General features: G+C 36.4%; 2 protein-coding genes across 2 annotated transcripts; both read left to right on the forward strand.

Moving 5' to 3' along the window:
• The first annotated feature begins 12 nt into the window (after positions 1 to 12).
• Positions 13 to 256, forward strand: LOC113473196 (ankyrin repeat and EF-hand domain-containing protein 1-like). Its single transcript, XM_026832922.1, has one exon. It carries the CDS (start codon positions 20 to 22, stop codon positions 254 to 256), a length of 237 nt encoding a protein of 78 aa, XP_026688723.1. The 5' UTR covers positions 13 to 19.
• A 38-nt stretch (positions 257 to 294) lies between these two features.
• LOC113473197 (G patch domain and ankyrin repeat-containing protein 1) lies at positions 295 to 789 on the forward strand. Its single transcript, XM_026832923.1, has one exon. It carries the CDS (start codon positions 295 to 297, stop codon positions 787 to 789), a length of 495 nt encoding a protein of 164 aa, XP_026688724.1.
• Positions 790 to 980: the final 191 nt, after the last annotated feature.

Here is a 980-nt window from a genome sequence, read left to right on the forward strand (position 1 = left end):
TGAAGAATTCGATATAAATATGAAGGACAATTATCTCTGGACCCCTCTAATGTGTGCCTGTCATAGAGGTGATATAGCTATTGTAGATCTGTTACTGAACATAGGTGCTAATATCAATGTGACTGATACAGCAAGGAACACACCAGTGTCAATAGCCAAACAATGTAATCATCAAGAAGTTTATGATCTGCTTGTGAAAAGACTAAATGGCGATGTGAAAAGGAACATAATATCCAAGATATCAATAACCTATTGAAAGCTATAACACATGAAAATTTTGATACTCTTGAGGAAATGATTAAAGGTGAAGAATTCGATATAAATATGAAGGACAATTATCTCTGGACCCCTCTAATGTGTGCCTGTCATAGAGGTGATATAGCAATTGTAGATCTGTTACTGAACAGAGGTGCTAATATCAATGTGACTGATACAGCAGGGAACACACCAGTGTCAATAGCCAAACAATGTAATCATCAAGAAGTTTATGATCTGCTTGTGAAAAGACTAAATGGCGATGTGAAAAGCATTACCAAAGGAAAACAGCACTGTCAAGAAAATCACAAAAGAAGCCCTAGTCATTCTGGGAGTAAAGAAACTCTCAACTTGGATACAAGTGAAGATGTAATTAAACTCACTGAAAGCAAAGACTCAAAAGATCGAAACCAATCTAAAAACGATGGAGAAACTAGTAAACTTGATGACACAAAATTCGATTCCAATGAATATACACAAATAGAACCAAACCTCCGAAAGATCGCGTCACTGAACAATCTGAACATATATTAACAACTGAAAAGTCTGAAAATCCTTGCACTCCATGTCTGAGAAACGATGAGGATGATAACGTCCATGTTGCCAATGGAAATGAAATGAAGGCGAAACAAAGCTGTGTACTTTCGAACAATCCCGAACATTTAGCGTTGGGGAAAGGGAGCTCAGGAAATGATATTCTATTTGATGATGAATTGATAAAAGCT

This window comes from Diaphorina citri, unplaced genomic scaffold (genome assembly GCF_000475195.1).
Source record: "Diaphorina citri unplaced genomic scaffold, Diaci psyllid genome assembly version 1.1 scaffold18569, whole genome shotgun sequence".
Lineage (NCBI taxonomy): Eukaryota > Metazoa > Arthropoda > Insecta > Hemiptera > Psyllidae > Diaphorina > Diaphorina citri.

What these genes read in the sequence shown, in the direction of transcription:
- LOC113473196 (XM_026832922.1), top strand. Translation starts at nt 20, where the DNA reads ATGAAGGACAATTATCTCTGGACCCCTCTAATGTGTGCCTGTCATAGA.
- LOC113473197 (XM_026832923.1), top strand. Translation starts at nt 295, where the DNA reads ATGATTAAAGGTGAAGAATTCGATATAAATATGAAGGACAATTATCTC.